The sequence below is a fragment of the Salvia splendens genome, chromosome 2 (genome assembly GCF_004379255.2).
Source record: "Salvia splendens isolate huo1 chromosome 2, SspV2, whole genome shotgun sequence".
Classification (NCBI taxonomy): domain Eukaryota; kingdom Viridiplantae; phylum Streptophyta; class Magnoliopsida; order Lamiales; family Lamiaceae; genus Salvia; species Salvia splendens.
Genome location: NC_056033.1, coordinates 35,740,263 through 35,767,282, shown reverse-complemented (window position 1 = coordinate 35,767,282; position 27,020 = coordinate 35,740,263). Strand labels below are relative to the sequence as shown.

At 36.7% G+C, this 27,020-nt stretch overlaps 4 protein-coding genes across 5 annotated transcripts; 3 read left to right on the top strand and 1 right to left on the bottom strand.

The window, feature by feature from the left end:
• The first annotated feature begins 228 nt into the window (after positions 1-228).
• Positions 229-2,907, top strand: LOC121792440 (calmodulin-binding receptor-like cytoplasmic kinase 2). 2 transcript variants are annotated; one of them, XM_042190385.1, is made up of 6 exons: positions 233-712; positions 1,272-1,504; positions 1,608-1,776; positions 1,862-1,951; positions 2,030-2,331; positions 2,422-2,907. In XM_042190385.1, exons 1-6 carry the CDS (start codon positions 460-462, stop codon positions 2,641-2,643), a joined length of 1,269 nt encoding a protein of 422 aa, XP_042046319.1. In that variant the 5' UTR covers positions 233-459; the 3' UTR covers positions 2,644-2,907. The 2 variants fall into 2 exon arrangements, with proteins under 2 accessions (XP_042046318.1, XP_042046319.1); XM_042190384.1 differs by having other exon boundaries at positions 229-712; positions 1,862-2,331.
• Positions 2,908-3,019: 112 nt separating this feature from the next.
• On the bottom strand, positions 3,020-8,006 carry LOC121792439. The gene is made up of 14 exons (XM_042190383.1): positions 7,655-8,006; positions 6,982-7,040; positions 6,719-6,821; positions 6,501-6,610; positions 6,347-6,415; positions 5,633-6,232; positions 4,672-5,204; positions 4,521-4,585; positions 4,284-4,363; positions 4,090-4,194; positions 3,873-4,012; positions 3,675-3,803; positions 3,387-3,539; positions 3,020-3,316 (listed from the first exon to the last, which is right to left on the bottom strand). Exons 1-14 carry the CDS (start codon positions 7,812-7,814, stop codon positions 3,163-3,165), a joined length of 2,460 nt encoding a protein of 819 aa, XP_042046317.1. The 5' UTR covers positions 7,815-8,006; the 3' UTR covers positions 3,020-3,162.
• A 3,205-nt stretch (positions 8,007-11,211) lies between these two features.
• LOC121792438 (guanine nucleotide exchange factor subunit RIC1-like) lies at positions 11,212-21,852 on the top strand. Its single transcript, XM_042190382.1, has 23 exons — positions 11,212-11,560; positions 11,685-11,792; positions 12,541-12,689; positions 13,282-13,363; positions 13,577-14,001; positions 14,492-14,924; positions 15,034-15,257; positions 15,710-15,905; positions 16,071-16,201; positions 16,283-16,457; positions 16,552-16,605; positions 16,883-17,062; positions 17,493-17,605; positions 18,767-18,943; positions 19,191-19,248; positions 19,693-19,752; positions 20,002-20,043; positions 20,135-20,265; positions 20,392-20,527; positions 20,607-20,684; positions 21,114-21,230; positions 21,321-21,383; positions 21,468-21,852. The coding sequence occupies exons 1-23, from the start codon at positions 11,414-11,416 to the stop codon at positions 21,552-21,554; spliced, it is 3,366 nt and encodes a 1,121-aa protein (XP_042046316.1). The 5' UTR covers positions 11,212-11,413; the 3' UTR covers positions 21,555-21,852.
• A 1,338-nt stretch (positions 21,853-23,190) lies between these two features.
• Positions 23,191-25,689, top strand: LOC121779139 (probable serine/threonine-protein kinase At1g01540). The gene is made up of 8 exons (XM_042176474.1): positions 23,191-23,487; positions 23,920-24,227; positions 24,338-24,442; positions 24,535-24,657; positions 24,735-24,905; positions 24,969-25,098; positions 25,167-25,376; positions 25,490-25,689. The coding sequence occupies exons 1-8, from the start codon at positions 23,191-23,193 to the stop codon at positions 25,628-25,630; spliced, it is 1,485 nt and encodes a 494-aa protein (XP_042032408.1). The 3' UTR covers positions 25,631-25,689.
• The last annotated feature ends 1,331 nt before the right edge of the window (positions 25,690-27,020 follow it).

Below are 27,020 nucleotides of genomic sequence, written 5' to 3'. Positions count from 1 at the left end.
AATTAAAATAATTAAGCCATCCAATCATTGAAGTATAAATAGGTTTAGTTTTAGTCCACCTATAGAGGTCAATTCGAAAACTGTTGGAATTAATACACATACAGTAAAATTGAAATTAAAATAACATATCGCATTTAAGTTTCCTTTTTTTCTCATAACAAATTATCATATTCACATTTTTTTATAAAAAACATCATATTCATTAATACTCAATTAAAAATAGTCGAGGCTAAATTAAAAAATTCTAGTAGTAGCATTCTTGAGTCAAGAAATTATTCCCGCACAAACATTAAAATACAAGAAAAAGACTCAATGAAGAAAAGTCAAGTCATCGTCACTCACAAGTTGCAATTTATTGCAAAGCTACCAATGCCGGTGGTGCGCGCCATCTCTCTCTCTCTCTCTCCTCTTTCTCTACCACTTAAAAAAAACAGGTGAGACGTAGGAGCATCGCTAGCCATGAGGAGTCCTCTCTTCGGAGGCCGGCGCTCGGGCTCCTACGGCGGCACGCCGGTCAACTTGTCTCACTCGGAAAGCACGTCCACCTTCTCCTCAGCCTCCACCACCATTTCTCGGAGGTCAGCCGCCGCCGTCGACACCAGGAATCCCTTCACCGCCGCCGCTCGCTCCATCGCGGATGCGCTCGTCGCTTGCTTCACTCCCCCGGAGCCGGATAGCAACAACTCCACCAACACCTTCAATGATTCTTCTGGTACGTCAAAGATATCATTTTTTTTTACCTATTTTATCTTCCAATTTTGAACATCCTTTTTCATGATCACTAATGGCTGCACCTGCACGCACACGTGTGAAGAAATTTTATTTGAAAGGTTGAGATCTTGGATGGAGAAAGTTTTGATCTTCCGCACATTCTGATTAATTTCTAGTTTATTGTAGCATACGTAGATTTGCAAACATATAGTACTTCTACTAGAAAAAAAATGGACGAAAAAAATATTTAGTAGCATTGGTTGTGTGCAATTCTATGAAAATACAGAATACTAATGTACTACATTTAATTTAAACTAGGTGGTGCATTCATAAGATATGTTTTCTCCCAACGATGATGATTATTGGAGTTTGAATCATGATTGAATTACAATGTGACAGTGTTTTCAATAGCTAATTTTATCTTATAGAATGTGGCCTGAACTGGAGACAAGATTATCAATTATACATTGACATTGTTTTTTACTTTTTGAATGAGAGACGATTTCTGGCTGAATAAAAAAAGATATATGTAGTTGATCATTTTGTTGATCTGTCTGAAGCATCAAGTTCCGGAAGCAGGCAGAGGCGTAATTCAAATCAATCGATATATGGGAGCACCAACAGTTCAACTCACCGGAGAGAGCCGGGGAGTATGAAGTTCACCATTCAAGAAATCCTTAAGGCAACCAAAAACTTCTCGCCCACCTTAAAGATCGGACAAGGAGGATTTGGAACGGTCTACAAGGGTCATCTTGAAGATGGGACAATAGTTGCCATTAAACGCGCAAAGAAGGTCAGAATGATATTTTGTTGCTCAAGTTATGAAAAACACATGTTTTTACTAGGATGTTGCTATTGTATTGTCAGTTTATAGTATAAGATTTGTGTGATTGCAGATTGCGTATGATAAACACTTAGGAGCTGAGTTTCAAAGTGAGGTTAGGACTCTTGCAAAAGTGGAACATCAGAATCTAGTGAGATGCTATGGTTATTTGGTGCATGAAGATGAGAGGATTCTTGTGGTCGAGTATGTTGCAAATGGAACTCTTAGGGAGCACTTGGACTGTGAGTTCTTTCGCCCCGTTTTCTCTTGCATTTGGCTGGTTTGCTTAAATCCTTCGTCTCTTTGAACGTGTCGTTGATCTTGCAGGTGTGAACGGAAACATTCTTGATTTTGCTGCACGGTTAGATGTTGCAATTGATGTGGCGCATGCTGTCACTTATCTGCATATGTATACAGGTTTGCCATTAGTTCATGTTTGTATGTTAAATTTGATGCAGCTCAGTTTCCATATATCTGTATATCTGTGTGTTGCAGACCATCCTATCATACACAGAGATATCAAGTCCTCCAACATTCTCCTCACTGAGAATCTACGAGCAAAAGTGGCCGACTTTGGTTTTGCACGGCTGGCAGCTGATAGTGAGATGGGAGCTACGCATGTTTCCACTCAAGTCAAAGGCACTGCTGGCTACTTGGATCCGGAATATCTCAAAACTTACCAACTCACGGAGAAGAGTGATGTGTACTCATTCGGCGTCTTACTGGTTGAACTCATCACAGGCAGACGCCCCATTGAACCTAAACGAGAAGTCAAGGAGCGCCTCACTGCCAGATGGGTACACATTCTTCACTCATCTCCTATGATTTGCATTTGAGAGAGAGAGAGAGAGGAAAGTGTGTTTTGAAATGAGTATGTCAAATTGCAGGCAGTGAAGAAGTTTGCAAATGGTGATGGAATTATGGCTTTGGATCCGAGGGTTGCGAGGTCTCCTGCAAATACCTTTGCCCTCGAGAAGATTTTCGAGTTGGCATTGCAGTGTTTGGCTCCCCACCGGAAGCACAGGCCGAGTATGAGGAAATGCGCAGAGGCTCTTTGGGGCATCAGGAAGGACTACAAGGAGATGTTTTCGGATGTGATCCACGAGTAAATCAGAGTGCAGGCTGCAGCATGTCATGCTTAGCTGAATCCATTTTTCATGCAAACATTGCTGTTTTCGAGTGTTGAGGAGATGCCGAGGAAGAAGCCACTGTCACAGGGTAGTCAAATGGTGATTGTACATTCATATCAATATATCATACAGCAAGTTTGGAGATTTTTTAAGGTGGTTTACTTATTTTTTAGTTTGTATTTGGCTTGTCTATATACACAGAGTAATTCTGTAGACACAGAGCAGAAAAAAATATTGCAAATACATATACTTTTTCTTCAATAACAAAAGATACATACACATCTTAATTTCTCAGAATTTTTAGCAAATTAAAACATATAAAAAAAAAAAAAGGATAGACAAGTAAGCAACTCTGTTTGAGTAAAGATTCTTATATTGAACCATTCTCTTCAAATTTTACAAAAAATAGCTAACTATATATGTTGAATACATAAATACAGCAGTGTTGCCTAAATATCTAACCTATGGCGCAAAGGAGAATAAATATAAAGAATGCGTCTATCTTTCAATCCTTTGTTCATCTCTGTTGAATGAATTTTGTCTAGTTAGCTCGTAGTTGCCATCCAACGGTCCATCTCTCTCACACGTCGTAGTATTTGCTTTCGAGCAGAGGAAGAGGAAGGAAGACGAGTATATAGATATGTGCCACAAACTGCACACGATTTTGCACCATACATGAGAGAGTGAGAGAGGGAAGAAAGAGAGAGAGGAAGGGAACATACCTGTGCCAAATCCAGTAGCTTTGAGTGCTCTCCATTTTCCAGCTGACTGCAGCCATTGCCAATGCAGCAAATCCTGCTATGACGAATCCCCAGCGAAAGCGTTTTATGAGCGTCTTGATCACGCTACGAAACCATTCTTTAATGATTTCCCATCTAAATTACTCAAGAGGTTAAGCTAGTTAGTGTTACTGAGGCGAAGATAGGAATATGTAACATGAGATGCAACATCAAACCGGATAAGAGGGCAACGTGTTTCCAAGGGAGGACATCACTATATGGCTCACTTACCTAGCAAGAAGATTTAAATGGAAATCTGGGGAGAGAGAAAATGTCCGTCTACGAGCAAAGAACTCGAGAGCCCATCCGACTAGAAGACCAAGAGTTCCTAGGCTTATGACATAACCGATGTTCTTGGACCTGCAAAAACCTACGGTGATCAACTCCGATAGCATTGTAAGATGAGAGCATCTTGTATTACACAAATACCTTGTTGGTCCCGTTTCAGCCAAGAGAGCTGTTACAATTGCAAAAATGGTGTGGATCGTCCTCTTTGAAACTTCGCTAGTGGAAGATAAGTATATGAAAGTACTCACGACAGCCATGAAAGAAAGCCAAAAGTCAAGAAACTGGAAGCATAGAATCAAGAATTAGCTTTTGCAAAGAAAAAAACCTCAGAGAAGCCAAAGGCTATCAGACTCTATACCTGCAAGACACGAAAAGGCAGTACGCACCATGTGCCGACATCACATGAATGATACAACGCACTAGAGATGCCACTCGACGTATAAAGCACCCATTCTGCAAATGCCTTGAAAAAAGGAACTATTTGATATAAAAGGATATGCGTAAAATGCAATGAATTGCACATTTCTGCTCGATATTTGTAGATCCTCATACCTTATTACGGAGGGCCCAATAGGCGGGAAGTATTGCTGCAGCATTCGATGCTATAAGGAAAATCGATTGTTTAATGTGTCCTACATAATAAGTTCCAACATTTTTCAGTTGAACAAAAGAACTAAATTCAAAGCATAAGCTTTTCAAGATTGAGAAATGGAAGAAGAAAAGCTCCAGCGTTTTAAGCTTGGAAAAAAACTTGTGAGGGTTCAGCTCTAGAGAACGAAACAAACCTACCTCGATGAGACACAAGTTCGACACTGCAATCAAAACCTCCATGGTTCCTATCACAAGCACAGTAACTGCAAATGTGGAACGTGACAGGGTATGACTTATCCTAGCTAATTTATATGTCACGTCAAGAAATGTATATGAACGACATGCAAACCTGTACAGCATAAGTCGAGTTGTATCTAGACTGGACTGACACGACCCATGAGAAGAGCATTTCTGTGGGCACCTCTCGAGCGATAAGGAGATGTCAGTTTTACCACTTGAATCAGCAGGATTTAGTTGTCTCAACCCAAGGCTCCAAGTTCCTCCTCTAGCGTATAACATATAGAAGCTAATTGTCTCCTCACTCGAGTCATACAGCTTGAAGAACATGGACCCGTTGCTGTTGTTTGTGCTGTTTGTGTAAAAGTAATCCCAATTACTGAGAGATGGCAACCCTCCGTATCTTGCATACAGCTCGTATTTGATCTTCGAGTCAGCACTCAGATGGACGTGGATGTTTCCACCGGTTGCACCATAAGGGACGTCGAGGAGGAAATAGGTCCACACTCCATCATCATTTTCTCCAGTCGAGTGGTTGCTTAGAAATGGCTCTAGAGGAAAACCGTTTGAATTTGTTGATGCCTCTTGAGTTATCGGCACGTAGTTCGACTCAAAAGGTACAGATGAGTCTTTCCTAACAACCGTCTGCATGAAAACCCTTAGCAATAAGTTCACGAATCGCCGAATGATCATAAAAGTTGAGAGGACATCTTTACTAATAGTTTGCAAAGTCAGTATAAATCACTCCCAAGAGCTACAAGAAAATATATATATATATATATATATAGGGTTGTGATCAAGATAGAACCATTCTTAAATGTAGAACCAATCTTAAATGTAGAACCAAGACCAATCTTATAATGTATGTATAAAGACGTACACTCCGGTGCATCTGCCTCAGCTAAATTATAATTATGGTTAATTAACCCTAATGGGGTGGATTCACGGTATATTCGGATGTACGCATGGTTTTTCCTATAAAAGAATGTCATTCTCTCCTCATTTCTCGTCTTATCACTCTTCATCATCATATGCAATAGCAGATAACCGCACAAAAAGTCAAAATGTTTTACCTGAAGATTGTGAGTCTCAAATGTGCAATTTAATCCACCTCTATCCAGAGGGCAACGGTTCACTTGCCATACTAACAAATAGCATGTTTTGAAGCTACTCCCCTGACCCATCCCACTTGTATTAGAGTTATCGACTGCTTGAACAGTAATATACCAACGACCTGCTTTTGGGAAATCGATAACCAAAGGGGCCTTACTTATGTCAATGGAAAAATCATAAACTGATTTAAGTGGTACTGCGGCGTGTCTGGCATAACACATCAAGGAAAAGTTTCCTGCCATGTTTGAAGGGTTTGTCTCGTTGAGTGTCAGATTGGTGACTGCAATGGATATCTCTTTAACCATGCCCATCACGTCTAATGAGTAGATATCCGGCACTTCTTCGTAACAAACAATCCCATTGGCATTTCTGCAGGCAATGGCATTATTATTCAAACCTTTAAATGATCCATTTTCAAGACCAGTTCCAGTTAAATTATAGCTCTCGCTACATGAAAGGACATTAACGGTTTGGTTGCAGAATTGGCCTCGCATTGTTGGCGTCGTACAGCCTTCCACAGTAATATTCCCACTAAAAGAGTATTCCGAGCCTCGATTAATCTGAAACCATAAACAATGGAGTCAAATATATCCAATTTCAAAACTTCAAGAAATTTTAAATAAACAAATTATCATAACTCTCTACAATCATACTATAGTGCTATAGAACTGTACCATTTTTGACTGTGTCCTCACAGGTCCAATGCCATTAAATAGTCCAAAAAACCACGTACCAGGAGTAATCTGTACAGAAAAAAAATTCATGCCACGAGATATTTCAAATGACTCTAAATCCTAACTCATCACTAGCGAAAACCATTGAGCAAACCTGTTCATTTGTCACACTCAGCCTTATATTCTTCTGCATTGGGTAGCACTTCTCAGAATTTTGAAGACTATGCGACGCAACAAAAGAACCATTAGATATGTACTCTGTCACTGCAATAAAAATCATTCCATCATCAAATATTAAAGGAGACACGGAAAGAAACAGTTGCTCAATCTAATTATCTGCTATGATTGTTTCAGCCACTACGAAATTCTTACTTAAACCCGCTAAAGAAGTGTAGTAGACATCAGGTATAGGTGGGCTCCCTTCTCGAAAGCATATCATTGGCAGAGAGCTCCCGTTGTTTATGCCACGAAGATCCTACACATGACGTTCTATGAGTGAACTGAGTTCATTCAAGCTGTATAATTTGACCTCAAACGTAACAGGTCAAGAATAATTGTGAAAGCAAAATCCACCATTCATCAAAGACAAACTAATTGTATGTTTACGGAATCAGGCAATCTTCACGTATACTTACAACGTCTGTATCCGACTCCAAGGCTAGAGACATTGTCGAGAACCATGGTGGCAATTCAACTGCAATGAGGCAAGAAAACCCAAGATTTTGGATCATCACATTATCTAAAATCACAGAATTTTATTCCTAAAAATGCATAAGGTTCGTAATTTACAATATACATATTCATCAGTTGCATTTTCAGTTCAGCTGAAAAGTAGGATGTTATGAACTAAACAAACAAACTAGAAATGATATAATTCCTATGAATTCATATAGGGGTTGTTGGAAATTACATTTTTCTGGATTCGCCACAATCCAAATCAACTACCTTGATTGAACAAGATACTAGCAATCAAATCATCAAGACATTCAGATTACAAACAACTGTAGAGAATTCGCATTCATCAAAAAATCCAATAAGTAGAAGATATCAATCAAAGTTATCAATTCAAAATTCAATCTTGATTCATACATTGATTGGGAACTTCAAGAGTCAAGACTAAAACAACCCTAAAATCCAGCTCAGAATTCTTCACAAAAAAAACCCCAAATCCTCGAGATAATAATTCAAACCTGAATCCCACAAGAAAAGTAATTAAAAAAAAAAGTAATTCTATATCCCAACCTTTGCATACAGTAGAAAAATCCTAGCTTTGAAACAGCAGATACATTAATGGAGTAAAATTATTACCTCTAATGTAGCGCCAGTCATAAGGTCTGAGCACAGTTCTAGCGTATGAAGAGGTGGAAATAGTGTATGTATTCAACGATTGTTCTTGTGAATCACACACATAAACACACAGCAAAAATATCATAAAGATATTAAATTGACCAAGAATCCACTTTCCCATCTCTGTATTTCCTTCTTTCTCCCTCTCTCCAAATAATTAAGATTCTAGATTCAGAGGTGGAACAATTCTTGGTAACTGTGTTCATGAAGTATGTCTGCTGTACTTTAAAAGTTGATGTTTTATGTGGAAATTCATGATGATCTCTAAACGATTTATTAGGGATATGAATTATAGTAGTATGATTTTATATTTGATGACAAATATTTGAAGACTTTTATGTGCAGTAAACAATTATTATACTCATTTCTCAGAGTCTTCCCTAGATTTTCGGTTGACTGCTGTTTATAGATTCAACTGCAGTGGCAGCGCGTGAGGCACGCGCTTCTAGTGACCAGTGACGTTTTACCAAATAAAAATATTCTTCATTACTTTTCCTTGATTTTAGTATAAAAAATTGGCAAATCATTTTCAATTTACCAAATAAAATTTTTCTTCGTTACTTTTCCTTGATTTTAGTATAAAATTTTGGCAAATCATTTTCAATTTACCCGGGCTTTCGTACGATGCAGAGCAAGGGGCTTGGGTACGATGTGGACCCAATTTTCATAGATTTCAGTTTAATATATTTACAAGATATTTATTTATAGATAATCAATATCGTTTAGATCATGCTATATTACAATCCAAGCACGCTTATAGGTTTATAGTGAGCGTGGATCCTCGGTCCCGGCAAGCCCCATCCTGGATTCGAACTAATTGACTTTGCATTGTTTGCGCAACTTACTATTTTTTGCATTTTCGTTGCAAAATCCTAACCATCAAATTCCTTTGAGCTCAAACCATTGATATGGAAAAGTAATGGTTAAGATTTGTAATGGAACATGGCAGGGTAATTGTCAACAATGTAGTTCTAGAGATGGATGAATGTCAATTCCAAACTTTGTATACGACCTTATTCGCCATTTTTCTTTGGTAATTGCAGTTGAAATTCATCATCCGTCATGTTTCTTTTCTCTACATAAATCGTTGTACATTAACACCAATTTTGTATTCTGTTTCCCAAACTCCTTATTCGATAAAATATGTGTGGATCAAGTATATAATGTATAATAATTGAGTAATAGGAAAATCTCTCTCCGTGTTGGAGAGGAACTTCGACCCCCCCCCCTATGTATAGGTGTGGATCGAAAATTTCACATAACACCAGTAAGAGCAGTGGCGGATCATTTTTATAAAGTTTGTGATTGTGTTACGAACTCAATTCTCATATCGGTTGTGAGAACAACTGGTATGTGGTAAATATACTAAATGAGTTCGCTCTCTTCCCAGACTAGTTTTTGGGCTGAGTTTTCCGGTTTAGTATGTATCAATTGATGCTTTCATTGAGAGCCCAAGCAGTCCGAAGTGGTGGTCAGGCAAAGAATCCGTCGTGACCAACGAGAACTCGGAGTGGTGGCCAACAACGAACCACCCGTGATCAATGAGAACGTTGGCCCTTAAAGAAGGGTCAAATGTTATGGGCTCAATACTCACATCGATTGTGAGAATAAATGGTGTTTGGTATATAAACTAAATGAACCCTCTCTCCTATCATACTAGTCTTTTGGACTGAGTTCTCCTGTTTAGTCTGTAGTATATATTGTTTTTCGCCCCTTCATAGAAACCATGATCACAAAATTTTATCATCAATGATGCTTTAAATTTTTCCCTTTAAAATTTTACTGAGTTCTTCTTGCTCGTTCATAATTTTTAATTGGATGTTTTGTCTATATTCTTTCTAACTAATAATACTCTCTCCATCTTATTACACGTGACACATTTTTATTGAATCCAGATTTTTAGGTAGTGGTATTTAGTGGTGAAATGAAGAAAGAATAAGTAGGAGAGAGAAAAATTGAAAAAGTAATACATAGGTAAAATGTTATTTTTTTTTTACCATGAAAGTAAAGTTGTTTGTAATAGGACGGTCAAAAAAGAATACATTTCACTACAATGAGACGGAAAGAATAATATTTTATAAATTGAGGCTTTAGACGTATATTTTGTAGATGATCTTCTAATGATACGGAAAGAGTAACATTTTATAAATTGAGGCCTTAGACGTATTATATTTTGTAGGTGATCTTCTAATATTAAACCCCACTTCAATTGCGGTAGATATCATAGATATCTTCCAATATAAACTATTTTCCCTCAACATGCGAATGCAAATATCAGATACTCTTATAGTAACAAATGAAATTCAATTTGAAATTTTATTTGGGCTTTATTGTGAAACACTATAAAGGCCTTTCATAAATCATAATTAAGGCGGTGTTTAAGAAGCTTGTTTCAAAGAAGTTATTAACTTAAAAAACTCATAGAAAGCTAATAAAAAATCTATAAGGCAAGTTTAGTTCTCATGATTTTATCTGGAAAAATAATCCGATTTCTTAAAATTTAAATTTATGTGTTTGTTTAGATTTTTTAATCAAACTGAGAAAGTAATCAGAATCCTGAAAATAAAGAAAATAGTAGTAGTAGTACATTTTTAAGGATTCTAAATCCTAACTTTTAGCTGGTATTCTTTTTCAAAGTTTTAGAATTCTTAAGTATTTAGATATTTAATGAAGTATATTACTTATTATTATCATCATCATAATAGTAATTTATAGTCAATTAAATTACGAATAGTATAATAATAAATAATAACAATTATTATAATTTAATAATTAATCAACACAATTGTAGTTTTATTCAATTATAATATTAGTAAATAATACAATAGCTAATCACTATATTTATTATTATATCATTTATAAATTATGATAATAATATCAGTAAATAACTATAATTATATAGTATATTATTATGATGGATAACCCATATTCAAAGTATCCATCGTAACAATAAAATTTCAATAATATACTATCATTATTGTTTTAATTAATGATTTATTAAGAAAATCTCAATATATTCTTATAACTATTATTTATTTTATTAATAAAAAATATTATTATATTTTTAGTTTTGTGTTTAAATTAAATATAAAATTTAAAATCTTGATATTTTCAAAATAGAAGAAAATAAAGTTAGTAGGAATCATATTCGTAGTATTCATTTTCGCAGGTATCATTTTCCTTGCCAATTTTACTTTCTTGTCAACCAGATATGGTCTAAGTGTTTTAAGATTTCTAAAAGTGTTTAATAATTAAGTTTATAAGTTAGAGACTATAATAAATAAAAAAGGAGAATATTATAGTTAGAGAGAAAATGAAACAATAATTAATTGAAAGTGTATATATTGAAATTAAGAAATCGTATTTCATAAAAAAAGTATGGTACTATAAAATTGGAAAAAAAATATGGCATAAAATTGAAAAGTACTAGGAGAGAAGGAGCATTTTTTTTGAGTAAATATAAAACTTATGAATTGTTTAAATGATTGATCAGATTCAGAATATACAGAAATTCGAGGGTCAGAGTGCAAAAATAACTTTAGTCCGGGACAATCTTTGAAAATCTCTCAGATCTCCTTCTACCTAAGAAATGGTTTGCATCACACCCTCCAAATCTCCGATCCAATTCCGGTTTCAGACCCCTAGCTTTCTCTCTATACACTCCATGAATTCCTCGCTCTGAACATCATTCTCTCGCTATCCGCGCGCGAATTCTCGAAGATGTATATGGCTTATGGATGGCCGCAGGTCATCCCTCTCGAATTGCCCAACTGTCCTTCCACACAGCAGATCGTGTATTTTAAAGTCGTCAATAGCTTGCTCCTTGTTGTGGCGCCGACTCACATCGAGCTCTGGTCGTCTTCTCAGGTACCTCTGCTCATTGACATTGCTAATTTATTGGTGGAATTGTGAATTTCGGGTTTTCCGTGCCGAATCAGATCAGTTTTTTTGCATGTTATAGTTTTTTCTTCTTTTTGATTTTGTTTTACAGCACAGAGTGAGGTTGGGGAAGTATAAAAGAGATGTGGATTCTATTCAAAGAGAGGGGGAGAATTTGCGGGCAATTTGGAGCCCCGACACCAAGCTCATTGCTGTTCTTGTAAGGAGTATTGAATTCCTGAGTAAAGTGCAAGCATTCATGTGACATTTACATGTTTACGTGACACATTGTCCAGTTCTGAACTGATACACTGGATGCTTATTCAATCCCAACTGTGTAATGCGGCATATTAGCTCTAGCATAAATTGGCTGCCATGCAACATGCAATTGCATTTTAGAGTTTACTTTACAAACTCATCGTGTTGTTTTGAATGATGAGTTGTTCGGAAATAGTGTAGGAAAGTAAATTATACTGGAGGAGTAGCTAGTATTCTATCACTAAATTACACTAGTTATTTTATGTTGTGACCGGTAGTTACTGCACCTACATTACACTAGTTATTTTATGTTGTAACTGGAGGAGTAGCTATTTTATGTCATGACTGGTAGTTATTGTAGCAACGAGCTTAGTGTCAATTACTGCTACATTTTTTTTGCGTCAGTAATATCATGTTTACTAGACCGAGAGAACAAATCGATAGTTATTGTAAATGAAACTTACGAGTATGTAGCCGAAGTAAAATGTGGTTCAAAGGGGTATCGTCGAACTAAATCATATATGTATGTGGCTATGTGCGTGTTCTTGGTCATCCGCTAAATATTACCAACTTTATTTACAGGAAGATATATTTGAAATGTGAAATCTATAGTTTTCTTCTACTAAGTTACTTGTATCATGAATGTAATTTAGTACATGGTTAATCTTGTTGCTGGCTATAGATTATCTGGTTCTGCTGCTGTTTTGCAGACATCGTCCTTTCATCTTCACATTTTTAAGGTTCAAAGGGCAGCAACAAAAATATACATTGGTGGCAAGCAACCAACTGGTTTATTTCTCTCAAACATATCCTTAGTTCTCAGTGAACAAGTTCCATTTGCGAACAAGAATTTGACAGTGTAAGCAACCATCCTGTCTTATTCTACTGAGTCAATGGCTTCATTTCCTGCATTGTAAGTATCTTTTGGATGGCACTTTGGTGCTGACATTGTTCAAGCAATAATGCCTCTAACCAACTACTCCACTTTTTACTGCCTCATTTCATTTAGCTTTAACTATGCATGTAGTTAGGTAGTCTCTTTAACCATCTGTACAATTATTTTCTTCTGAAAGGCTTTTGCTTATTTTCAAATAATTTCAGAGCACTGAGTTTGGGATGAGAAATAATTGGTTGCATATATAAATTTAGAGGAACTTTATGCTTTTATATTCTCTAATTAAATGACCTACTGATAGAAGTTTATAATAAAATTTATGTTAGTTACATGCCAAGTGTGCATGGGCATTGAATAGGATAAGTTAAAAGGTTTTATTGTGTTAAATAGTGAAGCATGCCAGCTTAACTACTGACGGCATAATCACAGAAAACACTTATCCATGCTGACTTCTGAGCTCAATATGATTTTGATTGTCTTGGAGTAACTCTCAGTTTGGCATAGTTCTTAATCTAGAATAGTAGAATGATATTGAGCCTTTATCTTTGGATTACAGGAGCAACTTTGTTTGTGACAACAAACACATGCTGATTGGACTATCTGATGGATCACTGTATACAATATCTTGGAAGGGTGAGGTATGTAAATTTTGGCCTGGGAACCTTTTTTTCAACAAAACTATTCAGCTATGTCCTTGATTCTATATGTTTCATTGGATAGTAGAAGTATTTAACAATATTGGTGGCAGTATAAATACCCCTGTTTGTTCCCTTCTTTAAAAAAGTTTTACTCCTACCTACCTTAGTTGGATGGATTGAGGGATGTAAACAGCTTTCTTGATCTTTGTACAGTTCGGTGGTGCCTTTTTCCTTGATATGTTGCCGAATGATGGCAATGATCTGAATAAATTATCCAATCACTATAGCAATGGTACTGTTGCCAGTGGACTTCAAATGGATGATGGTCCCAACCACACGAACCATGTCGTATCTCAGACTTCTGGAATTGTCCATCTTGAATTTTCCATTACTTTGCGGTTACTTTTTGTGCTGTTTTCTGATGGGGATCTAATTCAGTGTTCTGTGAGCAAGAGGGGTCTAAAACATGCTGAATCGGTTATAGTTGAAAAGCGATTTGCTTCAGGGGAAGCTGTATGTGCATCAGTGGCTCCAGATCAACAGATGCTTGCTGTTGGGACTCAAAAAGGTGCTGTTGAGCTGTATGACCTTGCAGATTCTGCATCACTTATTCGCTCCGTGTCATTGCATGATTGGGGGTAAGCCTCATCAATTCAGAGAAACTTGTGAAGTGGCAATAGTTATGTTGATGGCAAACCATGTCTATTCCTTTCCTAGAAGTCTTATGAGTAAATAATAAACTTGCATTCTCCCTCCCTTAAGGGTGATGTCACTTGTCAGTGTGTACGTACATGCACAAGCAATTTAATGGTATTATTTTGGGCCGGAGGTGAGGATATTTTTTCTTTCAACAAGGAATCATGTGCCATTTGTAAGTAGTTGAATATGGCTAATGGTGAAAAAAGTACAAATGAGGGACTAAGGGGTACTGGATATTTGTCGTAATTTGTGAGTATAGCTTTTTGATTAATCTCTTTTATTAGGCTGAATCTGAATATAAATTTGCATAACTACAATTTATTCGCTATTGTTTCCCAAGTTCAGTTTGCTCCCTGCATTTGTTTTAGATTTTCGTCTCCTTGTAATACTCATGAACTGAATGCATTCTTTTTGGATTGATCATCACAGATATTCTGTGGAAGATACTGGCCCTGTCAATTGTATTGCTTGGACACCTGATAATTCTGCTTTCGCAGTTGGATGGAAGTTAAGGGGACTTACTGTTTGGTCTGTCTCAGGCTGTCGTTTGATGTCTACAATCCGCCAGATAGGTTTGAGCTCTGTATCTTCTCCTGTGGTGAAGCCAAATCAGGATTTTAAGTATGAACCCATTATGGGAGGCACATCGCTGATGCACTGGGATGAACATGGATATAGGCTTTATGCTATGGAAGAAGGATCTTCAGAGAGAATTATTGCATTTTCTTTTGGAAAATGCTGCCTAAATAGGGGTGTTTCTGGTACAACTTATGTATGCCAAGTTATTTATGGTGAAGACCGCTTGCTTATTGTACAGTCTGAAGATACCGATGAACTTAAGATCTTGCACCTCAATCTTCCAGTTATGTATCACTTGTGATTATTAGTGCCTGCTTTGTTTTATTTTTGCTTTTGGGGTTCTGCCCTGCCTTTACTTGTAAGAAGTTCTGATTGACTCTGGGATGTTCCAGGTATCTTATATTTTACAAAATTGGCCTATTCTTCATGTTGCTGCCAGTAAGGACGGAATGTATTTGGCTGTTGCTGGCCTTCATGGTTTAATCTTATACGACATTCGACTAAAGAGGTGGAGAGTGTTTGGAGACATTACTCAGGAACAACAGATTCAGTGCAGGGGATTGTTATGGCTGGGAAAAATTGTTGTGGTCTGCAATTACGTGGAATCTTCGAACACGTGAGAAATCTATTACATTTAAAACCTCGCATGGAGTTGGGGGATTCTTGTAATTTTAAACCCAATCACTAGTCCCCAAAATTCGTTTCTAATTTCTTGTTTTGGACACTGCTAATGGATCAATTTCTCTGACCCTGGTGCTGTTAAAAGGGTCTATGGAGCGTTGCATTTTATATGCTCGTGTCTTATGCATTTTGATTTGTGGCTGCTAGTCTTATTAGAGCGTGGTGTTTCATTTTTACTTTGTTCTGATGTGCTATCTTATGAGAAAATTTTCTATACAGAATTTTGTTATCAAAGAAAAAATCAACTGCATTATGTGGTCTGTAACTTATCTGGTAGTTAGATTCAATCTCTTTCTTTTCATGTTTCCGGTGTAACTTGTTATGTCAATTTTCCCAAAATTTTCATTTATTGACGTGTGGTTTTGTCACAACTGTTTGTATTTGTAGATATGAATTGCTTTTCTACCCAAGATATCACCTCGATCAAAGTTCACTACTTTGCCGGAAGCCATTGCTTACAAATCCAATGGTCATGGATGTTTATCAAGATTATTTGCTCATCACTTACCACCCGTTTGATGTTCATATATACCATGTGAAAATAACTGGGGAATTGTCACCTTCAAGCTCTCCAGATTTACAGGTAACTAAATGCTTCAAATTTGTTGAATAGTTGTTAAAAATATGTTGCCTGACAAACACTTTTATAGTTCTGTCAGTGTCAAATGAATTAGGATTTCTCTTGAATGACAGTATAGTGACTGTATTATATTCTTCATACATTTTTAAGTGATAAAATGACAAACAGCTTTCTACAGTACGAGAACTTTCGATCATGACTGCGAAGAGCCATCCTGCTGCTATTCATTTTATTCCTGATCAGCTTCCACATGATGACATGTCTAGAAGTGATACATCATCAACGCATGAGCCTTCTAAGTATGCACTTATCCTTCTCTTTCTAATTGCTGGTGCTATTTTGTTAAGGTTCTCCTGATGAATGCTTGCATGCTCCTTTAGGTGTTTAATACTGCGGATTAATGGGGACCTTTCACTACTTGATTTGGATGATGGCCGGGAAAGAGAGCTCACTCACTCTGTAGAGTTATTTTGGGTTACCTGTGGTCAATTGGGGGAGAAAACTAACTTAATTGAGGAAGTTTCCTGGTTAGACTATGGCCATCGGGGAATGCAGGTACTGGTTTCTGCAGGCATTATGCCTCTTAAACAAAGATTATGCATTCTACTTGATATTTCTGATGCTAATTTTTGTAGAAGCTCACCTGCAGGTTTGGTATCCATCTTTAGGTGCTGATCCATTTAAACAGGAAGACTTTTTACAGGTAATTGTGGCTAGTAGTTTTCTGGGCACTTAATTTACCGCACATATATGCTGGACCGTCGATTAAACGCTTCATGTTCAACGACCAAGCATGTATAAGGTTTTTAGCATCTACTTTGATATGTACATCAATTATGTCTCTTAATGTTTAATTGTATTTTCTTCAGTGGTCATGACTCATGGGTGTTTAGTTAAGTTTTATCCTATAGCAAGGCTTAAAGTTATTCATTATCATTTTGTGCATCTCACCTAAAATATGTTGTTTGACGTTATACTAGTTGGATCCGGAGCTGGAATTCGATCGTGAGGTATATCCTCTTGGTCTACTTCCTAATGCTGGTGTAGTAGTTGGTGTTTCCCAGAGAATGTCGTTTTCAGTATGTACAGAGTTCCCATGTTTTGAGCCGTCTCCTCAAGCTCAAACCATATTACACTGTCTACTTCGACATCTTCTTCAGGTAAATAAGTGAACAATGTTGGCTTCTCAATACATGAGATTTTCTATAATGGCATATCACTTCTTATGAAATCTATAATGGCATATCACTTCTTTTCTGATGTAGCACTTTAAAATGAGAGGCAAAACTGTGATCTTATTGAACAATCATGATTCTTTTTTACTAACACAAGCTCAACATCAGTCAATAGAAAATTTTAGCATGCAGTAAACTGAATGATGTTAAAGAATGTTGCTGCAGAAGGGCATAACCTTTGTTTCCACTGATGTATTGGCCTAGGGTGATTTTAACTTGTGCTTCTTGATCAGTTGATCTTAGTTTGATTTATTATTTTTGTGAAGTAAACTTATTTTCCAGAAAACTTAGGAGTAGTTCCTTCATGTCACGTATCTCTATATCAAAAATTTTATGATTATGAGTATTACTGCAGAGGGACAAGAGGGAAGAAGCTCTACGCCTAGCACAATTATCAGCAGAGAAGCCACATTTTTCTCATTGCCTGGAATGGCTTCTATTTACAGTTTTCGATGCTGAAATTTCCAGGTAACTCATCTAGATATGTGTCAATTCATATATGTCCATACAAGCCATTCGGAACTCATCTTAGTTCGGCTTCTTTTCCTGGCAAGAGTTCAGATATGTTTAGTCTCATGGATTTATATATATATAGTTATAGGGTCATGTTAAAATAGATGATAGTACTCCAATACACAACTAAGACCAATACTACACCATTAGATGTTAAAATGAGTGGATGAGATTAAATCTCATGAGAAATAAATAATAGACAAAATATCAATAAAACGGTAAAATCGTCAATCTGTCATAATATGATAATTTTTGAGGTTTTTCTGATATCAACATAGTGTAAAATATCAACACGATGATATAAATATTTCAACATACGTACACGAAACCTTCAACTCAGTTTTATTGAGATTGCGCATGCACTATATTGAAATTTTTTGATGCATTCAGTGATATAAAATCTGCTTATCAATATATACGAAAATTGAAATAAAAGTATAAAATTTCATCATCCGATTATAGTCGGAACGGATGCAATTGGATCTCGTTAGAATCCTTATAAAATTGCCTTTAATTTGATAATATTTTTTACGAAAAAATAATTTAAATCGAGAGAGTTACGTAAATTCAAAGTTTTATGATAATTTTGAGTAGAGAGAGAGTTACGTAAATTCATACATATTCAACCATGAATGAATTCATGGTTCATAGTTTCTAGTTTAAAAGGGGTTTGTAATCTTAACTCTTCTCTATTTATGTGTGTGTGTTTGTTTGTTCATCTCGTTAGTATGATATTTAATCTAATTACGTCTGGGGTAACCTGAATATGAAGTTTAAGGGTAATTAGGTCCATCTTATGGGCTGAGTTTATATAATTTTGCTTGAAGCGTGTTTTTTTTAGATATCTAGATCGGCCGACCTGCTGGTGACTTGCTTCACTGCCCTTTATTTAACAAAAAGAACCTAAGAGTCTTGCAGAACATATTTTTTTTTTCATGGCTTTCTTCTCTTTCCATTTTCTATACTATCTTGTAAATATATTTCCTCTGATACAAGCATGCTAAAGAGGAATTGTAAGAACTTGTATGAAGTTCACTGCTGCTTGAGCATGCATAAGCTCTTAACCAAATTAGTTCAATTAATATGCAGTTCTAAATATGCTACCTTTTTCTGCAGACAGTATTCAAGCAAAAACCAGGGTGCTGTAGCTAACCACACTCCCTCTCTTCTGGAAAAGAGCTGTGAATTGATCAGAAACTTCCCTGAATATTACGATGTTGTTGTTAGTGTAGCACGCAAGACTGATGGTCGACATTGGGCTAATTTATTTTCTGCTGCCGGCAGATCAACTGAGTATGATACTCTATTTTTTTGAGCTTGCTTTACAATTTTGCAGAAACTTGTCTGCAAGGGGAATCTTAACTATGTCATATTTCTTTTCAACTACTGAAGCCTGTTAAAATTATCACTCTAGAGAGTACTAGAAGTTGTGAAGTACACTAGTACAGAGATGTTTGATTGTTCTTAAAGAAATTTTGTCAAATTAAACACTTTGTCCGCCTACATTTGGTCATTGAGAATGAAGTATTTTACATTGTAGGTTGTTTGACGAATGTGTTCGGCAAAGATGGTACCGCACTGCAGCATGCTATATACTTGTAAGTACCTTCCAGTTACCTTCTGTTTGCTTTATGCACGTATTGATTTTCTGATTACCTTGCATCATTTTTGTTTTCCCTTGATTGTTAAAGAAAAGAGTTCCTGCTTCCAGTCTGCTTATTCTTATATAGACCCTTAGTCTTAAATGTTGTTAGGAATGTGAGAAATCTGCTTGCATATGTGGTGTTGGCTGTCACCAGTCACCCGGCCAGAGTTATTCGTTTATTCACGGAGTAATCTCCTTTTTAACGCATGATAGTCAGTCTGATATGTATGTCACACATCATTCTCGTGCATCACCTATAAGGGATTTTGCATATTCATGGTCATTTTTACATCTGTGCATTGTATGCAGTTGTTTTTGGCCCATCATCCTCACCTTGAGATATGATGATAGAGAATGATAGTATTGTGCTGATTGAAACCGCACTTCCGTTTAACAGGTCATTGCTAAGCTTGAAGGTCCTGCAGTGAGTCAATGTTGTGCTTTGAATTTATTACAGGTGATTGTATTTTGTCTGTATCTACTCAAAAGAATAAGTACATGGAAATGCTTAGTAATATTATCTAGTTGTACCAAAATAAATAACATGTGCTCCATCCCTTTTAGATACTTAAAATATTGCTAAATGTTCCGACAATTTCTTGTGTATCATTCCTTGCGTTGCTATGCCAGAGCTTTCCTTATTTCTCCCTGTTGAGTAGTTGAGTGTATTCAATACATTTCTGATGAGGGCTTATCAATTGTTTAGGCTACACTTAACGAGTCTTTGTACGAACTGGCTGGAGAGCTGGTAAGTGTCTGCGTTACCTTGTGTGATTTCTCAAGGATTGAATCTTTGTTTCCCCTCTAATTTTCTCTAATGCTTAACCCTCTTCTTTTAGGTGAGGTTTCTACTTAGGTCTGGAAGAGAATATGAAAACTCTAGTACAGATTCTGAGAGAGATTCTCCAAGACTCTTAGGATATTTTCTTTTCCCGTCCAGTTTCAGGAAGCAATCAAATGATGCAAAAAGGTAAGCTGGGTAACTAATGTCATTTTTAATAAATAAATTAGGTGTTTTGTAATAATAATTCCACTTGTCTGGATTGATCAGCCATATTGATTCCTATGTACTTCCTTTTCATTTAACGTATGGCAGCCCCTCGTCGAAAGAGCCGAGTGCACATATTGCTTCTGTTAAAAATATTCTTGAAAGCCATGCCAGCTATTTGATGTCTGGAAAGGAGCTTTCAGAACTTGTTGCATTTGTCAAAGGCACACAGTTTGATCTAGTGGTATGCTTCCTCCTCTTATATTGTCTGAAGGCTCTTCTCATCAATCTTTGAGATATATAACATGATAGAACTATTACAGGAGTATCTTCAACGAGAAAGATATGGAAGTGCTCGTCTGGAGGACTTTGCCTCAGGGCTTGAAATGATTGGGCAGAAGGTAATCCTTCTATAGAGCACTCTTGACTGCGATTTTTAAATGCTTTTATCTCTTATGGACTTATAATGTCTATCTTGGCGCAAATTCAAAATACTGCCGGGCTATCCTGAACATCTTGCATATTCTCCTTTTTTTCTGGTTGATACACGATACTTATATCCCCAGTTCTCTAAATTTAAGTGTATTATTCAGTTTTCTCTGTTAATTGGTAGTATTTGTTAGATGTCTAGTTGATTGCTGCCTAGATTAAATTGATAGTGCAATAGAACAAAATGTTTTTCTTAATTCAAGTTGCTTGATGTTTGTTAGATTCTTGTGTATGCATGTGTAAATGCAACCTGCATGAACAGATTAACAAATGGATACAGTTCAGTTATCCAAGTAATTGGTAACTAGTATTCTTCATCATCTTGTTGCTTTCTCGTGTAGCTGCATATGGGAACACTGCAAAATCGTTTGGATGCAGAATTCCTCTTGGCAAATATGTGCTCAGTCAAATTTAAGGAATGGATTGTGGTCTTGGCCACATTATTGAGGCGCTCAGAGGTATGTCATTGTTCTAAAACAACAGGAATGCCATTTCTTGCATCCAGTTTTCTGATTCATGTTGACGCATTTCACTTACCTTGCCTTCAGGTTCTCTACGATTTATTTAGGCATAATTTGCAGTTGTGGCAAGCATACAGCCGGACGATACAGGTAACGGTCTTAGTTCACATATCTCAACTGGAGCACCTAATCTTTCGTTATACTTATCGTGCTTTTGCTGCATGAAATGTTAAGGCACATGAAGCTTTTGCTGAATACCATGACTTGTTGGAAGAGCTGGAGGGAAGGCTTTCGTTAACTGCATACACTGAAGATACATGAGCTAACTGATCATATAAATCCCTGCGAAATTGGTTTGACACAAAGCTTTGCAACTACTCAAATCTGAATCATGGCCTAGTTGAAAACCTTCCGAAGATCGATGAATATGTCATGCCATTGTATCTTGGAAGAAGACTCTTTGGTCGCCTCTGGATATTGCAGCAAGAGTGTTCAAGTATGTGTTGCTATCATCATGGAATGTAGCCTCTGCAGAAGTTACAGTAAACAATGTATGTGCATAAAAATATCTCTTACCTTATTATTTTTAAATAAAATTTTCTTTCGTTGTTGAGATCTATGATGAATTGTTCCTTCCACTTCTAGATGGACAGAGCTCTAGAGAGAGAAAGATAGCCACTACTCCATTAACTAGGATCTACACAAAATTTGTATCAGGTTCAAGATTTAAGGACTGATCGATCGATCATGTTGAGATTGTAGACAAAAGTTTGCGAAGAAAAAAATACGTATTATTGTGATAAGAGGCATTATTGAATGTAAAACAATAGTATGATGAAGTCAGATATATTTTCGATCTCATTACATATGTATCAAAACATAAAAATTAAACAAATCGATATTAGAGAACTCAACTATTGGAAAAACAAGAAAGAATCAAATAATACATTGTGCTTCACTTTAAACTATTCTACACAAGCTGCTTATTTGTTCAAACATTCTTCATTGACAAAATCACCACATACATAATTCGTACAATATTTATTATTATTATTATTATTATTATTATTATTATTATTATTAAGTATGACTCATAATTTTAAAATTATACTATAGTAATATTTAATTAAATAATTAATTTAATAATAATTATTATAATTAATATTATAGTTGTTCTGTTGTACCACATCCGCTCTTAAAAGTAGAAACTATTTTCATTTTGAGCCGTCTCTTGAAAATAGAAACTTTCTATTTTAGGACGTAGACCTTATAATCCATCACTACTTCTGTTATTTTTTCTCTTCATATCTTTTACTTTACCAATTTTTGTCTCTTACTCTATCAATTGTGCATTAAAATCAGTGGCATTTTAAAAATTTCTATTTTTCAAAGACGGAGATAGTATAAAATAATTAAAAGTATATTAAAAATTATAAACATGTAAGAATCATAAGTTTGGAAAAAGGAATAAGTATCTAAGAAAAAAATAAGTAATCAGAATTCTTATTTTCCTTATCTGATTGAAAATTAAATAAACACTGAAATTTAAAAATACAGATCAATACTATATAATTCTGGCAAACAAATCATGTGTCTACTTATTTTTAGACTTAGACCACGGATTAGAATCAAATCTAAAATCACGTAGTGTGGCAAACAAACACACACATTCTCAACACTCGACTTCACCGATTCTCTCTACACACACTCGCCGGAAAACCAATTCCCCGGCGGATGCGAATTCATTGAATACAAATCCATTAAACCAACAACTGCAGCAGCCTGCTTACTCACACAAATACATTTAATTCATATCTCAATTATCACAACCACTTCTTTTTCTCCATGCATGACTAATTTTCACCTTAGCTCTCAAACACCGAGTTAGCATTCGTCAATTCTCGTACATAGATACGTGGAATTTCGGTAGATTTTTCGGATCTTAATCACAGCAGAAATGTCATTTTTACATACATTGTTGGGGAACATGAAGCTCTCTAACAGGACATCGATCTTCGGGCTGCAGCTATGGGTATTGATCGGAATAGTAATCGGAGCAGTGATTTTGCTCATTGTCTTCCTCCTGTCGCTCTGCGTCCCCGCCTTTCGCCGCCGAAGCCGAAGCCGAAGCCGCAGCTCCGGAACCAAAGGAAAACCCCGCCGCTCGGTAAGAGACCCGAGGCCGGCCGTATCCAAGGAGGTACAGGTTATCACCCACGATTCCGCCGCCGATCAACGCTCCGTCGCACCTCAGGTACGTTTTCAGGTTCTTTGATTCGTAAATTAGGGAGAAATTATTATCTAGTTCATAAATTGTGATTTTATTTGACTGCTTAATGAGTAGAGAGATTCGAGTTGGACTGAGAAAATCACATTTAGCTCACATGTCTATTAAATATTTAACCATTTGTTCCATGAATTATGAATTCTGCTTATTAACTGAAGTTGATTCGTTAACTTGATATTCTTATGTTAATTGTTTATAAATTTTACTCTGTTGTGTCTATCAGAATTTAATTAAAGATGTTGTATAAACTGATTTTCCTTGCACAGAAACAAATATCCTTTATTGGAAAAGCCAAACTATGACTTATTTAATGCCTTTCAATAGTGTTATACCACATGGATAGCGAGGTCTAGACTTCTAAGAGGAATGATTTATTTTATATGGATTTGAAAATCTCAGGCTGGGCCAGAGATACAGATAGATATGGGGAAGGTGGATCACAGAGTAGTGTTTTCTGATAGAGCGGGATCAAGTAGTGAGATCAGGGCTACTAGTAGGGCTGAGACGGGATCGTATAGAGGCAATGGGTCGTTGCCAGAGGTGTCTCATTTGGGATGGGGAAGGTTGTATACTTTGAGAGAGCTTGAGGCAGCTTGTAATGGTTTCTCTGATGAGAATGTGATTGGTGAAGGTGGATATGGCATTGTGTATTATGGAGAGTTAACTGATAACACCCGAATAGCTGTAAAGAATTTGTTGAACAACAGGTAAAGTGGTTCCTCAAATTGTTATATTTGATGCATAGTTCTTGTGATAAGGTTGAGGGATTGTATTGAACGAGCTTCGTGTGAATATTTTTCCCTTGCACATTTCTCAGGGAACAAGCTGAAAACGAGTTCAAGGTCGAGGTTGATGCAATTGGACGTGCTAGTCACAAGAATCTTGTCAGGTTGCTAGGTTACTGTGTTGAAGAAGCCTCCAGGTATCATAAATGAATTTCAGTTTTTGCTACGACTATGCATCAAACATAGAAGCTTAATCTGTTTTCCATTGCTGATATTTGCTTATATATAGGATGGTTGTCTATGAATATGTTGAAAATGGATATTTGGACCATTGGCTTCATGGAGATGTTGGAGAAGTCAGCCCTTTGACGTGGGAGATTCGTGTGAATATAATAATTGGAACTGCAAAAGGGTGTGGTAGTTTAAATCATTGTGACCTGCTCAAATATGTTCCTTCTATTTGTATCTTAACACTCTTCTTTGTTGTAGCTTGGCTTATCTTCATGATGGTTTGGAGCCTAAGGTTGTTCACCGTGACATCAAGTCCAGCAACATTCTGCTTGATCATCAGTGGCATCCTAAACTGTCAGACTTTGGGCTAGCTAAACTTATGAATTCAGAGATTTCTCACGTAACAACACGAGTGATGGGAACATTTGGGTAACCTCTTGTGAGATTGAGTTGCTTTTTGCGGGGAACTGACTTGCTTCATTGTTTTGCTAGTTATGTCGCTCCAGAATATGTGTGCACTGGTCTGCTGAACGAGAAGAGTGATGTTTATAGCTTTGGAGTATTGATCATGGAGATCATCACCGGTAGATCTCCGGCTGATTATTTGCAGCCACAGGGAGAGGTACTGCAAAACTTGCAAACCAGATACTTGTTGTCTTGCAACTCTTACTGACAACAAATACAATGCAGGCCAATCTCGTTGACTGGCTAAAGATGATGGTTGGAAGCATGAAATCTGAGGAAGTAGCAGATCCCAAGTTGCCTGAACGGCCTGCCTCCATGGCATTGAAGCGCCTGCTCTTGGTAGCCCTTCGGTGTGTTGATCCTGATGCCCAGAAACGGCCCAAGATGGGATACATCGTACACATGCTGGAATCAGAAGACTTCCTATCTCTTGAGGTACAACATGAAGTCTCACTCTTCCTCCAGTATTTCTTGATTTAATGTTTAAATGAGTCAAAAGAGGGGATGATCTTTCTGAATTGTTTCCGTATATTTTCCTGTAACATCAGGAGCGTCAAATCGGCCGGAACTCTTCCAGTTCCATCGGTGAAGATAGTCATCGAGGTATAATCATTGAAGAAAGCAATGAATGCATATCTGATGATACTAGTGAAGGAGAAAACAATAAAATCAGAGATATACAGAGATAGCTGTATAATAAATATGGATAGTTATTGCATCTAAGTTCAGGTACATTCATCACCATTTTTTAATCCCGATATAGTTGCATGAATTATTCAATGGTCCATGTAGTCTCTGTAAGTGAAGGATTCATTCTTTCCTGTTATATAGTAACTTACATATAATTCCTTCATCTTTTTCACAATAGCACTTATTCTGGAACTGCAATGCATAATATTGTTCGTTTTAGGCGTGACGTTCTCTATCTTGCCTCTACCAAACGAGTATAGTATAGCCACGCCGTCTGCGTGCTATCCTTGGGATCATTTTGAGTGTGACAATTCATAATGAAGTGTATCTTCATTTGTCTAAATCAACTAATTTACTCTTCCTCCGGTGACTTGAGGTTGGAAAAGTATGGGTCCATTAATTGAGACATAAAACTATAGTATAATTATTAAATAAAAACACATAAACTAAATTCCTTAGAAAATATTCTTTGGGAGCTTGATTAGTGTATATGGATTCATGGTGTTGGCATTCAAGGTCGGACATTCATGGTGTCTGTGTCGCAGACATTTGGAGCCTAGTCCAAGTAGTGTAGTCATGGATCCCTTCCCAATGCACGTGCATATGAGACAAAGTTGAAGTTATACACAACTCAATGGCCCCAGTTCGGGCTCCATTGTGGATGCTTTCTCAAGTAAGAGCATCTCCAATGGCGGACGTCCGGTCGGACATCCGCGACGGGCAACTCGGATACGGACGTCCCGTAAGGACGTCGAATGTCCTCGGACGTGCGGGCGATGGGAGGGCGGACGTCCGCCATTGTGCGTGGGTCGGACGTCCGGTATTTATTTATTTTATTGCGGGAAGTCCTAGTGAGAAGAGCGATGGGAAGGGCGGATTGTGCAGGGGAAGTCCTAGTGACGTGACAGTGGAATGGGAAGTCCTAGTAACGTGGCAGGAGTTGTTTTTGGGAAGTCCTAGTGGATGTCTGAGTGAGACATCCGTGCATTGGAGATGCTCTAAGAGCGAGGTTATATATCATGTACTTCCGTTACTCCGCGTAATGGCGTGTAACTCGAAGTTAAAACAATAGTATGTTATTTATGAGTTGTGAATCTAATGAGGATAGAGCTGGTCTCACCTGCATGGTGAGGCTGACTTTAATTATCCTTAGAGATGATTTAATTTAATAAGTAACCAATTGAATAGAAAAATGTCAATAATATACTCGTCAGTCCTACAAGAGTGTGCATTCTTGGTTGAACATGAGTTTCAATGCACAATTAATAGAGTAAGAGAGATATAAAGAAAAAATAATTAATGTATTGATGATAACAAATGAATCTTACCTTTTTAGAAAAGACTTTTCAAAATTAAAAAATACATACTTTTGTGGGACGGACTAAAAAG

Coding starts and splice junctions, on each gene's coding strand:
- LOC121792440 (XM_042190384.1), top strand. CDS start 460: ATGAGGAGTCCTCTCTTCGGAGGCCGGCGCTCGGGCTCCTACGGCGGC. Junction 713..1,271: donor CACCTTCAATGATTCTTCTG/GTACGTCAAAGA, acceptor ATCTGTCTGAAG/CATCAAGTTCCGGAAGCAGG. Junction 1,505..1,607: donor CCATTAAACGCGCAAAGAAG/GTCAGAATGATA, acceptor GTGTGATTGCAG/ATTGCGTATGATAAACACTT.
- LOC121792439 (XM_042190383.1), bottom strand. CDS start 7,814: ATGGGAAAGTGGATTCTTGGTCAATTTAATATCTTTATGATATTTTTG. Junction 6,416..6,500: donor TGAGTGTGACAAATGAACAG/GTTTGCTCAATG, acceptor TTTTCTGTACAG/ATTACTCCTGGTACGTGGTT. Junction 6,233..6,346: donor TGAGGACACAGTCAAAAATG/GTACAGTTCTAT, acceptor TTATGGTTTCAG/ATTAATCGAGGCTCGGAATA.
- LOC121792438 (XM_042190382.1), top strand. CDS start 11,414: ATGTATATGGCTTATGGATGGCCGCAGGTCATCCCTCTCGAATTGCCC. Junction 14,002..14,491: donor GTGTCATTGCATGATTGGGG/GTAAGCCTCATC, acceptor TGATCATCACAG/ATATTCTGTGGAAGATACTG. Junction 20,044..20,134: donor ACGAACTGGCTGGAGAGCTG/GTAAGTGTCTGC, acceptor CTCTTCTTTTAG/GTGAGGTTTCTACTTAGGTC.
- LOC121779139 (XM_042176474.1), top strand. CDS start 23,191: ATGTCATTTTTACATACATTGTTGGGGAACATGAAGCTCTCTAACAGG. Junction 24,658..24,734: donor ATAATTGGAACTGCAAAAGG/GTGTGGTAGTTT, acceptor TCTTTGTTGTAG/CTTGGCTTATCTTCATGATG. Junction 24,906..24,968: donor CGAGTGATGGGAACATTTGG/GTAACCTCTTGT, acceptor TTGTTTTGCTAG/TTATGTCGCTCCAGAATATG.